The sequence below is a fragment of the Vulpes vulpes genome, chromosome 7 (assembly GCF_048418805.1).
Source record: "Vulpes vulpes isolate BD-2025 chromosome 7, VulVul3, whole genome shotgun sequence".
Classification (NCBI taxonomy): domain Eukaryota; kingdom Metazoa; phylum Chordata; class Mammalia; order Carnivora; family Canidae; genus Vulpes; species Vulpes vulpes.
The window spans coordinates 8,589,628-8,602,424 of NC_132786.1; the positions used below are offsets into that span (position 1 = coordinate 8,589,628).

The 12,797-nt window shown below is 36.2% G+C and overlaps 1 protein-coding gene across 3 annotated transcripts in view; it reads left to right on the plus strand.

Annotated features, from left to right (window-relative positions):
* BRAF (B-Raf proto-oncogene, serine/threonine kinase) overlaps window positions 1-12,797 on the plus strand; it is a 177,857-nt gene that overhangs the window by 83,204 nt on the left and 81,856 nt on the right. For all 3 annotated transcript variants that reach the window (XM_025982226.2, XM_072762861.1, XM_025982227.2), the window contains exon 3: window positions 10,184-10,447. In XM_025982226.2, coding sequence (XP_025838011.1) covers window positions 10,184-10,447 — 264 coding nt within the window. The remainder of the gene's footprint in view (window positions 1-10,183; window positions 10,448-12,797) is intronic.

Sequence of the window (12,797 nt, forward strand, 5' to 3'; positions counted from 1 at the left end):
AAATAGCTCAGGGAAGTCTGGGTGGCTCAGTGGTTGAGCATCTGCCTTGCCTTTGGCTCAGGGCAGTGATCCCAGGGCCCTGGGATTGAGTCCCCCATCGCACCTCCCCCCCACCCTGGTGGGGAGCCTGCTTCTCCCTCTGCTATGTCTCTGCCTCTTTCTCTGTGTCTCTCATGAATAAATAAATAAAATCTTTAATAAATAAATAGTTCAAAGTTGCTTAGCTCTACTGTTTTAATAGTGCCTTTAGGCTTTTGTATCAAACCTTGAGCATCATTGTAAAATTTAGAGAGTAGTTAGTAATTGTTCTTAATACTATGACGTAGTAGTTACTACTGGCATCAGTTTCCTCATGTAAGTCACTCAGGTTCCATGATGAACATGCTGGTAGGAAATCTAGTAGTCAGGCTTCACAGCCTATGCTGCTCACCACTGCACATAGTGCCTGTCTCTGTAAAAGCTAGCTTCAGCTGTAATCACTAATCATACAGGAATCTAGCCCTAAATTACAAATGGTCAGGTTACCATTTGCTTTCAAATGCCAGTTTTTTAGGCATGTATTTTGATAGACTCCTAAACTAAATTTCTAATTTTGTAATCTACTTGCTTTTAAAGGGCACATTAAATCTTAAAAGTTAAGTTTGCATTTCTAAAATAAATTTGGAAATTTGATAATAACCATTAATAAACTATTGTCTTCTTCATATGGCTTATCCCAGAGCATACTGCCAGATATCAGTACTAGGACTCGAATTCATACCTCTAAAGACTAGTTAGTGTACTTTCTAATATTCCTTGCTGATTTACTTTTATGTCTGAGGAGCGTAAGTACAGGAGTCATAAAGAGGCAGAGTCCTGGTGAAAATAGTAATTCTTTGTTAATTAGAATTAGACAACTTAACCAGCTGTTTTTCTGCCAGCCATTTCTTTGTCTTGGGAGATTTTCCTCCTGCTTAGTTGTAATACATTTGCATCAGTACCTGTGTTTTGAGTATAGCAGAGATTCACTTCCCCCTCCAAACTCACTCTTTCAGGCTTTTTACTCTTGAAATTACATTTGATGAGGACAACATACAGCAAACCATACCTCATAGATTTTATCATGAGCATTTAGAGCCTTATTCTCAGTGACAAACACTACACAATTTCTCTGTAGAAGGTGCTATAATATATAAGTGACCTTGGAGTTACACAGGCCCTTTGTTTGAATCCTAGCTGTGCCTTAGTTTATACAGATAGGTTACCTAACCTTCCTGTACCTCACCTCATTGGTAAAATTGGAGTACTGTCACACATGTAGTAATTTAAGGTTTACTTAAGTTTATAATTGCAAAATAACATCATTCTTGACATATTGAGTGCTCCATAATTTTTTGATTCATTCATTCAAATATTTATTGAGTACTTGTTTATATTTATGCTTTTCTAGGCTTTAGGAATATAGCAGAAAAAACACTTTGTCTTTAAGCAGCTTGTATTTTTATCAGGGGATGAAATTACAGGCAATAAACATTGAACTTACATCATTTAATACCCTATGAAGAGGAGCCCGCCTGGAGATGACGGTATTTTTCCCTGAGGAAAGTTGACCAGAGGAAAGACCTTTGGGTACTGATACTTAAAGGCCCTTCAGTGAGAAACCAAGTCTCCTCGTTATCCACTGAAACCCACCATTCTTTCTTTCTTTCTCTAGGAGTCTGATTGCGCTAGGAACCTCAAATAAATGGAATTATACAACATTTGTCCTTTTGTGACAAGCTTATTTCATTTAGCATAATGTCTTCAAGGTCCATCCACGTTGTAGCATAGGTCAAAATTTCCTTGCTAAATAAGGCTAAATAATATTGCATATTTTGTTATCTGTTCATCTATCAGTGGATACCAGTGGTTGATCGTTTCTACCTTTTTGTTATCATGATTAATGCTGATATTACTCCTTTTGACTGTAAACCCAGAAGTGGACTTACTAAATCATGTGGTAATTCTGTATTTCATTTTTTAAACAATTGCCATACTGTTTTCCGTATCAGCAGTCTTTTACATTCCTATTAGCAGTACACAGGAGTTCCCTTTACTCCTCATCCTTCCTGACACTTTCTGTGTGTGTGTTTATATAATAGCTATCCTGATGAGTGTGAAATGGTATCTCATGGTTTTGATTTGCATTTCCCCATGACTAATGTTGAGCATCTTTTCATGTGCTTATTGGCCATTCCTATTTCTTCTGTGGAGAAATGTCTAAGTCTTTACCCATTTTTTAATTGGGTTGTTTGTTTTGTTGTTGAGTTGTGGGAGTTCTTTATGTATTTCCAGTATCAGTCCTAATTAGATACATGATTACATGATTTGCAGATATTTTTTTCTATTCTACGGGTTCCCTTTTCACTCTGTTGATTATATCCTTTGTGCAAAAGTTTTTATTTTGATGTCTAGCTTACTTATTTTTTCGTCTTGTTGCCTGTGCTTTTGGTATCGTATCCCAGAAATCATTACCAGATCTAGTGTCACGAAGCTTTTTTTCTGTTGCCCTCTAAAATTCATAATTATAATTAGCCCTTATGTTGAGGTTTCTGATCCATTTTGAGTTAATTTTTCTGTATGGTGTAAGGTAAAGGTTCAGCTTCATTCTTTTGCGTGTATATATCCAGTTTTCCCAGCCACATTTGCTGAAAAGACCGTCCTTTCCCATTGTATAGAAACTTTTGATATGTGCCCTTGTCAAAAATCATTTGACCATGTATGTGAGAATTTGTTTCTGGGCTCTTTTCTTTTCCACTGGTATTTATGTCCAACTTTATGCCAATTTATACTATATTGATTTGATTACTGTAGCTTTTTTTTTTTTTTAATTTTTGTTTATTTATTTATGATAGTCACACAAGGAGAGAAAGAGAGGCAAAGACATAGGCAGAGGGAGAAGCAGGCTCCAGGCACCGGGAGCCCGACATGGGATTCGATCCCGGGTCTCCAGGATCGCGCCCTGGGCCAAAGGCAGGCGCCAAACTGCTGCGCCACCCAGGGATCCCCTGATTACTGTAGCTTTGTAATAAGTTTTGGAATAAGGAAGTGTGAGACCTCTAACTTTCTTTTCCTTTTTTTTTTTTTTTTTTAAAGATTTTATTTATTCATGAGAGACAGAGAGAGAGAGAGAGAGGCAGAGACACACAGGCAGAGGGAGAACCAGGCTCCATGCAGGGAGCCCGACACAGGACTCGATTCCAGGACTCCAGGATCATGCCTTGGGCTAAAGGCAGACGCCAAACCGCTGAGCCACCCAGGGATCCCCTTTGTTTTCCTTTTTAGGATTGTTCTGGCTATTCAGTATCCCTTGAGATTTCATATTAATTTCAGGGTACATTTTTCTATTTCTGAAACACATTGGGATTTTGATGGAGATTGAATTCATAGATTGCTTTGGATAGTATTGACATCTTAGGAGTTCTTAAGTCTTAAATATAAATGGATAGCTAAGGGACACCTGAGTGGCTCCATGGTTGAACATCTGCCTTTGGCACAGGTCATGGTTCTGGGGTCCTGGGATAGAGTCCCGCATCACACTCCCTCTACAGAGCCTGCTTCTCCCTCTGCCTGTGTCTCTGCTTCTCTATGTCTCTCATGAATAAGTAAAATCAGATAGATAGATAGATAGATAGATAGATAGATAAAGAATAACCAAATATTGGAAGAAAGCTTCTAACAGGAATAGTAAAAATGGCCAAAAGGAACTCAAGCAGTGCAGAGAACAGATGAAAACCTGAAAATGACTATAATTTACAGAGATAAGACAGTCCATTTTTGTTTCATGACTGTACAAAACAAAAGTCTTAATTGAGCACAAGATAGAGCTTTTGGTATTAAATTAAAATAATTAAAATAGTAAAATAGTAAGCAGAAAATATAAATATATATGTGTATGTTTGTCTCTCCATATAAGTAAGTGTTGTAAGATGAAGAAATCTCTAGAAAGGCGAATAAGAACAAAGATGGAAAATATAAGAGGAAGATGAGAAAAATTAGAGAATAAATCTAGGAGATCTATAAGAATTACAGCTGTTTTTAGCTACAGAAAAACAAAATACCAAAGGAGGAAAAAAAAAAAAAAAGGACACCTGGGTGGCTCAGCTGTTGAGCGCCTGCCTTTGGCCCAGGGCATCAGGACATGATCCTGGGGACCTGGGATTGAGTACCGCATCAGGTTCCCTGTAGGGAGCCTGCTTTTCTCTCTGCCTATGTCTCTGCTTCTCTCTCTGTGTCTCTCATGAATAAATGGATAAAATCTTGAAAGAAAAGAAAGGAAGGAAAGGAAGAGAGGAAAGAAAGGAAAGAAAGAAAAAACACCTAATCACAAGTTGCCCAAACAAGTAGGAATTTTATTTTCCTCTCCTATAACAAGAAGCATGGAGTAAATTATTTTAACATTGGTCCTACAGCTCAAAGGTGTCATATGCTGGGGTGGAGCTCTGCAATCCTTTTGGCTTTTCTGTCATGACTGCAGCAGATCTGTATGCTTTCATAGGACACCTCAGAGCAGGAACCCGGGATCAGAGAGGCTCTCTTGTGTTCTGAGCTCTTTCAAGGAGGAAGTTTTTCCTTCCAAATCCCCTGTAAGCCTTTTCCTTTACATCTCATCAGCTGGAATGGAGTCCCACACATCCCTACACCAGTACTGTGTACATTTCTTGAAATAAGAGGCTAAAAGGTGGAAGTTTTTCTGGTGTTCACAATTTGGCTTCAGATTAGTTTGAGCACTGGCAAGTAGAAATTATGCTACCATTTTAACATGAGAAATAGTGTTTCCTATATGTTTGATGTTTCCACAGGAGGATAAATCTTAACCTATCCCAGCATCTCTGCCTTGTAACAGAACAGAGTGAATTCAGCTGCATCACGATCAGAAATCCTCTTTTCTTTTTCTCCTTGTACTAATTTAAAAACTTTTAAGTTTATTTAAGCTTTTAAGTTGTTCTAGATTTTCTCCTACCGACATGAATAATAATTAAAATTCTGTTGATTCCCTTGATGATAACTATAGTGAAATGAGCTATAGTACTCTAAAGAATTTCAAATTTGTCTTTTTAATCTTTGGTTCCCTTTTTAAATTATCATGAGGAAGAAAAGATAAGTCATTTCCCAGAATTTTTTGTTTTTCTCCCATTTTTTGTCTCTTCACTTATCCAACAAATTATTTGAATCCCTTCTGTTTATAAGATATAATGTTAGATGCTCTTCTTGTAGTAAATTCTTTATTTGGACCTGATATATATTGAATTCCAGAAGTAAAGTAATAGTGTTTTTGGGAATCACCCTGCTTATCTAGTGTTACATACTGAGTCCTAGCTTCCACAGAATCAATCAATCTATCTATCTATCTATCTATCTATCTGTCTAATCTATATCTATCTATCTATCTATCTATCTATCTACCTACCTACCTACCTACCTACCTACTAGGGTTCCCTGCAGACAGATAGATGAAAACAGTAGTAACTCCTAACATTTATGGAATTCCTGCTATATACCGGGACTGTTCCAAGCATATGGTAGATTCTTTAGTCTTTAACCTACCCTAAGAGTTACACTTCTTATTTTCATTTTATAAAGATGAGGAAACTCAGGCACATAACAGTTCAATAACTGACTAAGGCTACACAATTAGTATGTAGCCAAACTCTGAATCTAGACATTCTGAATTCAGAGTCTGCTCTTAACTTCTATATCATTATGATGCTGACAGCCTTTTTGATCTTTAATCTGTGTAGAATCCAGGATAATGCAGAGAAATTTTATTAAAACGAAAGAATCCTAGAAGCAAGGTGCTTCCTGTGGAATGCAGAGCAGTTCATTAAATAGCATTTTTGGGTAGTCTGCAAGATTTCATTGTATCTTGTGAGATGAAGGTTAGTAAGAATAAATTTAATGAACTAATGATAAAATTTTTAAAATTTTACTTCTTTTTCCTATTTGTTTAAAGTAGATCCTTAGTTTTCCTCCCATTTTTAATTGAGAAATGCTTCACATACCATAAGATTCACTTTTTTGAAGTATACCATTCAGTGGTTTTATTTATTTATTTATTTATTTTAAGATTTTATTTATTCATGAGAGATACAGAGAGCAACAGACACAGGCAGAGGGAGAAGCAGGCTCTATGCAGCAAGCCCAATGTGGGACTTGATCTAGGGACCCGGGATCAGGCCCTGAGTCAAAGGCAGACACTCAACTGCTGAGCCACTCAGGCATCCCGGTTTTTTAATATGTGCACAGAGTTGTGCAGTCATCACCAATTCCATCACTAATTCCAAAATATTTTCTTTTTTAAAAAAGATTTATTTATTAATTTATTCATGAGAGACACAGAGACAGAGACATAGTGGAAGGAGAAGCAGGCTTCCCGCAGGAAGCCTGTTGCAGGACTCAATCCCAGGACCCCGGGATCACAACCTGAGCCAAAGGCAGATGCTCAACCACTGAGCCACCCAGTTGCCCCCAAAATATTTTTATTACCCCAAAAAGAGACCCTTTACCCATTAGCAGTCATTCCCTTCAGCCCCTGGCAACCACTAATCTGCTTTATATTTCTGTAGATTTGCCTTTTAGGACAGTTCATGTAATGGAATCATACATGATGTGGCATTTTGTGACAGGCTGTTTTCATTTAGCATGTTTTCAAAATTCATCCATGTTGTAGCATGTAGCATTCAGTGTAGCATTCATTCTTTTTTGTTCCATTGTATGTATATACAAATTTCGTTTATCCATTTATCAATTGTTGGATGTTTGAGTTCCCTCTTTTTTGGCTGTCACAAATAAAGCTATTATGCTATTATTGCTTTTTCCTTAGTAAAGTAAAAATTGGAGGATGAAGGAAGGGAGCCAAAGAAGCACAGAAGAGGTTAGAGTAATTATAGTGAAAAATGTAATATCATGATACTGAAAAATAAGTAAAATTTTTCAGGTAGTAGTGTGAAGGACTAATTTCCATGAATTGATGATGGAATTAATTGGCTTTGTCTTACTAATTTCTTACTAACCTGAAAGAAAGAATGGAGTAATTGAATGTTAGGATTTGACAAGCAATTTGGTAAAAAATAAGAATTAGCCAGAGAATCAGAGATGTTATTGGTGGCATTATTGAAATGGTGAGCCACAAAGTAGGGGAGTTAAGACAGTGAAGGCTCAGTTCTAAGAAACTTGAAAGGATTAATGTTGCTCATGCACAGATTAATGTAGTGAGATGGAAACTTAAGAAGATGTGCTCATGGGGATCCCTGGGTGGCTCAGCAGTTTGGCTTCTGCCTTTGGCCCAGGGCACGATCCTGGGGTCCCGGGATTGAGTCCCGCATCGGGCTCCCGCCATGGAGCCTGCTTCTCCCTCTTTCTGTGTCTCTGCCTCTCTCTCTGTGTCTATCATGAATAGATAAATAAATCTTTAAAAAAAAAGAAGAAGATGTGCTCAGGGACAGGAGAAATTCCAAATTGAGATCTTCTCATCATTTGAAACTCCTGGATCTGGAAGGTAGAGTGAAAAATAAATACCGTAAGACATAAGAGATTTAGAGAACTTCAAGGCAGGAATGTTAAAATCCACATTGAATGCAGTAAAGATAATGGGAAGAAATGAGCCCAGCCATGTACAGAAGGCAGACAAGTGCCTTGATTGTGGCTGTGAGGATGGAGGAAGGTGGAATTGAGTAAATGCTTTGTACTTGAGGAAAAGAAGAGCTATTGATAAATGCAGTAAAATAACTTGTAATCCACAATGGAGGAAATAGTATATTTTCAAAAATTAATAGTATATTTTCAAAAATTCAAATTAACTAACATTTTGATAACATTCTGTGAATTTGTTTACATGTATTACTTTTCCTAAGGCTAACTTTGTATTGTAAATGTACTAGCCTAGATGATAGTAAGATTTGATCTATGCAGGAGGTAATTTTTATCTTGTAGACTGCATGTTTATGTTCTTCCAAGTGTCAGTCTTTATTTTTGTAGTTTGAGCCCCAAACAGTGCCAGGCACATGTGTTTTCAGTGTATATTAATTTACTGATTTTTTTTTTGAGAACGAGAGTATGAGTGCAGGGGGAGAGGACAGGAAGAGAGGAAATCTTAAGCAAGCTCCATGCTCGGCAGAGCCAAAGGTAGGGTTTAATCTCAAGACTCTGAGATCATGACTTGAACAGAAATCAAGAGTGTACTTAATTGACTGAGCCACCTGGGCATCCCTTAATTGACAGATTTTTAAAGGCTCAAAAAGTGGATCATATTGAAAGAGATGGCCTTAGATCTTGGAACTGAAAGCTAAATCAAAATACAGCTTAGAAAATTTTGGATTGACTTGGTTGTAATGCCCTGATGCTATGAAATGTTTCTGGGATCAGTAGGGCAGCTAGTAGGCTATAAAGGAGAGGCAATTTTGATATACTTTAGGCTCATATTTACCTCAGTGGCTTAGTTTAGTATTTTTTCTAAGATCTAGCATAGCAAGTGCAGTGGTCTTTATTAAAATAAAATTTCTCCTTCATTCTCCTCAACCTTTCATAATTCTCCCTTGCTTGTGGAATGGAGTTCAGGCTTCATAGCATGATATTTACACCTTCTACAAGCTAGTCTCTCACGTACCTTTCCAGTCTTATTGTTTCCTTGTATTGTGATTTTTTCATTTAAATTCCACAAGCATATATTGATCCCTTGCTATGTCCCAAATATTGAATGGGATTTAATTATATTAGCCTGTTGTTTTCCTTCTGTGCCTTGAAATTTCCTATCTCTTTATTTTGGGGCAGAGTTTTCCTGTACACATTACTCTCTTCTACCCCACTTAACTCCATCTATCTAAATGCTAACATTTTAAGGCCCTTTCCTTCCTCGTTGTCACCTTGTATCAAGAATGTTCTTTGTCTGTTTCTCATGTATAACACTTAAATAAAAATACATCTACCTGCTTCTCTGCAGCCCAATAGTAAGCTCTGAGTGATGGGAAGTGCCATTTTAAAATCTTTGATTCTCTCTTGTAGCCTTTTATAAATGTTTGTAGTTATTGCATCTATGTATGGTGGTAGACAGAAATGGTGAACTGGGGTGTGAGAGAGTGATTACCACTGCCTTAGAGAACCATGAGCATATATATATTCCAGTTCATTCCATCTCTTTACTTTCAGTATCACTGTTTTCAAAATTCTTTACTTCTAGAATAGGATATCTTATGTGGTCATTTGACTTTGTAGTCAAATGAAACTTGTAGAAAAAAAAAACTGATGGGATAATGGCCCCCAAATTTCTTGACTATAGGGTATAAACCACTTTATCAGATAAAATTTTATTTTCTAAGCAGTATTTGATAGGATCATCAGCGATCCATAGTGAAGAGAATAAAGTATTTTAACTAATAGCTATTTCAGAAAGAAGATGGCGATTATACATCTTTTAAGTTCTATTAAGATTTTGATAGTAATGGTGAGATCTGACACAGTACCTGAGTCTTATTTTTTGACAAATCTCTTTTTTAAGACCTCATCTCCTTTTCAGCCTGTCTTTCTGTTGTTCTTTGGAGGGGAGAAAGGTATGAAACTTTACATGCCTGTAAGTTTTCTGAAAAAAAAATAAAATTTTAATATTGTACGTCCCTTGATGTAGTCTATAGTATTTTTATCTTATGTAAGACATGCAGTTTAGAAGGTAATTTGCAATATGACCAGAACATTCTAAATATTGCAATTTTAAATTAACATTCATGGATATTCTGGACATTTATGTTTTTGTCATTTTCTCAGTGCAGTGTAGTATCTTACACAAGATTTATCAATTTTTTAAAAAGCTTTTATTTATTTATTCATGAGAGACACAGAGAGAGAGAGAGAGAGAGAGGCAGAGACATAGGCAGAGGGAAAAGCAGGCTCCATGCAGGAAGCCTGATGTGGAACTTGATCCCTGGACTCCAGGATCATGCCCTGAGCCAAAGGCAGACATTCAACCACTGAGCCACCCAGGCATCCGAAAAATTTATCATATTAAGAGTAGAAGTTAATTTACAATACTTGTAGCATTTATTTTGTAATTTCTAATTTAAAACCTTGTTAGCTAGATTATAAAGAGATTATAATCAGACTTAAATTTCTTATTTCCTTTTGTTACTGTCAGGAAAAAAATCCAGATTTAATGTAAGTCTACTTTATTTTATAGGCCTATGAAGAATACACCAGCAAACTAGATGCCCTCCAACAGCGAGAACAACAGTTATTGGAATCCCTGGGGAATGGAACTGATTTTTCTGTTTCTAGCTCTGCATCCACGGACACCGTTACATCTTCTTCCTCTTCTAGCCTTTCAGTGCTACCTTCATCTCTTTCAGTTTTTCAAAATCCCACAGATATATCACGGAGCAATCCCAAGTCACCACAAAAACCTATCGTTAGAGTCTTCCTGCCCAATAAACAGAGGACGGTGGTGAGTCAACTTTTAATATCATCATTGCTTTTTTGTTGTGTTTTTCAGAAAGAGTAGTTGTTGAAACTGAAATATGATACCACTCCACTCTCCGTGGTCATGTAAATGGAAGCATCCATTTCAACCAGGAGTGGAAAAGACATAAGTATTTGGTGCCAATGTCTGTATTTCTTAAGTGGAACAAATTACATTTTGTTTAGTGTCAGATTTGACATTTAAAAAAAAAAAAAAATTTGACATTTTAACTATCTGCCAAACTTGTACTTAGGCTGGAGTGTGGTTCTAGTTTAGAATCAAAAAGAATTTCAAGATTTGAGCTTGTTTATTGTCTATCATATGTCAGGTAAGTTTATTCTTTGCCCTGGAGAAACCCCTATTTGGACTTACTATCAAATGTTGGATTTTTAGCGTGTTTGATTTTTTTTTTTTCTCTATATATATGTAACTTTTGTTGATCATTAGTGTTACCACTGGAACAGAGTACTCTGTAAGTAATATTTAAAGCAGGGAAATCTGCACAATTTTATGGGTGGTCTATAAGCCTTGAGTGCAACAAGTACTGTCATTCGATTTAATAATAATGCACCTGTCTACATCACTACTTTAAAAAATGTATGTGGTTATTTTTGAAATTAATAAAAAGCCTTTTCCAAATTCAAGTGAAGTCAAAGTAGTTTTAATTTTTTTTCCCTCACACAGCATTAGTAGTAATGCTGGATTTTCATGGAATAAGTTTGACCTGTGCTGCAGTGGCCTCCAGCAAGGTCAGTTTGTACCTTTAAAACAAAAGGATGTAAGTGTCAGTGTGTGGGGATGTAAGATTAGGTCTTGAGCCTGTGTCACAAGGTAGTTGGATCTCAGATCCTCACATAAAGCTGAGCCTTTGAGAGATTTACCCTCAGAAAAAGGGTGAACTAGAAGAAAAATCTATTTACTCAGCATACATAAATAACAATAAAACTTATCTGTTTTCCTCAGCTGTCCAGATAAAGGTTAAAGTTTCCCTTGAATTCTTCATTATAGACCTGTTCTCATCATGGTGTGGGTGGTGTCCAGGATCTTTCAACCCAACAACTGGTCCTGGAGAGGCACTAGGCAGGAGCAAATGTAAAACCTCTTTGGCCTGTTTAGGTCTTGTGGAATCCACAGAGATAATGCCTATTGATAAACTCAAAATCCCATGTTACAAAATAAACAAGGAAAGAGCTTATCAGTGCATTACAAGACTTAAGAACAACAAGACTTCTAGAAGGAACCAAATAGAACTGCTACGTGGTCCTAAAATTTTAAACTCAGTGGATGACAATATCTATGAAGTATCCTTGCTAAAGATGATTTGTGTTGTTAAGCTTCTGAACTTTGCATTTTACAAGAAACACCGGATAAAAGAAAAAGTTAAGTACCATGAGGAAATGGACAAATTCAGAATTTGGACATTCTATAATACAGATGGCCTGAGTCACTGTCACAGAGAACAAAAAACAAATTGGGGATTATTCTACACTAAATAAGACTAAAGAGATGTAAACAAATGCAATATGTGATCCTAGCTTGGGACTAGGATAGGGATGAGCTATAAAAGGCATTTTTTTATGGGAAATGGCAAATGTTGATTAACTATGTTATTATGGAATTAATAATTTTCCTGAAAATGATAACAGGAATGTAATTTTGTAGTGGAATATCTTTATTCTTAGAAAATACATTTTTTTAAAATTTAGGGGTAAATTGTCATGACACCTACAACTTTTTCCACCTTCTTTTTTGAAATAAACCTTGCACAGAGTAGAATATACAAATCTCAAATGTACAACAGAGTGACCTTATACATGTGTAACTGCCACGCAGGTGAAGATATAGAACATTTCTAGTGCAACTTGAGAAAGGTTCTCCATGCCCCCTCCAACTCAGTAATCACCTCCAAGAGTAATCACTATTCTTACTTCTATCTCAATTTGGAACTTCATTTCAAATGGTAAGATAGAAAACAAAATGTTAGAGAAAATAAATATGAAAAAACATTTAGAATCTAAGCAGAGAGAATTTGGATGTTAATTATATTGTTCCTTCTAATTTTCTGTGAGTGAAATTTTTTACAATACAGATGGAAAAATTCAAACAACTTAGACAAAAGGAGAAACAGAAGGTTCAAAGGAAGCATTTGTCACTAGAGAAAAAAACTAATGAACATAAATTGATACTGATTTGAGGAAGTAGCAAGGTAACTTTAAATAAACTTTCAGTATGTCAAGTAATTACAGCATATTACAGAGGAAGTATCAAAATGCTAAGTAAAAATCAGGATATTTTTAAAAAACTAAGTGGAAGTAAAAAGTAGGTTAAAAGAATT